This window comes from Penaeus monodon, chromosome 29 (assembly GCF_015228065.2).
Source record: "Penaeus monodon isolate SGIC_2016 chromosome 29, NSTDA_Pmon_1, whole genome shotgun sequence".
Taxonomy (NCBI): Eukaryota; Metazoa; Arthropoda; class Malacostraca; order Decapoda; family Penaeidae; genus Penaeus; species Penaeus monodon.
Genome location: NC_051414.1, coordinates 23,293,163 through 23,293,872, shown reverse-complemented (window position 1 = coordinate 23,293,872; position 710 = coordinate 23,293,163). Strand labels below are relative to the sequence as shown.

At 33.5% G+C, this 710-nt stretch overlaps 1 protein-coding gene across 1 annotated transcript in view; it reads left to right on the top strand.

Moving 5' to 3' along the window:
• LOC119592033 (protein lin-9 homolog) overlaps nucleotides 1-710 on the top strand; it is a gene marked incomplete at its 3' end in the record, with an annotated part of 40,098 nt that overhangs the window by 28,794 nt on the left and 10,594 nt on the right. Inside the window, 1 exon segment of the mRNA XM_037940827.1 lies at nucleotides 421-519. Coding sequence (XP_037796755.1) covers nucleotides 421-519 — 99 coding nt within the window.

Genomic DNA, 710 nt, shown 5'->3' with positions numbered 1-710 from the left:
ATGCTTTGAATTCAAATGGATTCCATTATTATTCTTAAGAAATTGTTCATTGTGTTCCATCTGTGTACTCAACTATATTATTGGAAATCTTGTGAGATTTTAGGTAGGCACTAGATATCATGGAAATTTTAATGATGATGCCTCTCTTGGTTGAAGGCTTTTGATGTATAATATACCAAATACCTTATTCTTGAGTATTGCATTTAATGCTTATTAAGCACCTTCTTGCAGTGGATGTGTCTGCCTTTTGTTATAATTCTAATCCAAGGGAAAAAAAAATTTGATTTGTCTCTTACCAGAACTTAATGTACATTAGCATTAGGTGTCTTTTTGTATTTAACATTCACTCTTATATGCCCATGAACCTGAAATGTAGTGAATATGTATAAAAAAATTGCTGACCTATTGCTTATCTTGTAGGACTTCTCTCCCCTGTCTGCCCTGGGCTTGCAGCGGGTGGGCGAAGAGAGACCCTCACCATCCAAAGAGCCAAGCATACAGTTAAACCGTCGAGGAATGGTAACTATTTTCCTTTTAGTTTTATATATAATGAATATTTTGTGTAATGTACAAGGTGTTTTCTATCATTCATCCAATTCATTTAGTGTTTTGTGTGTAATAACAAGTCTGGATGACTTTTTGTCTCTTTATTTTAAGAATTTTTTAGCCCATCTGATTCCTATGTTACATGTTATTTGTTTGTGAACCAT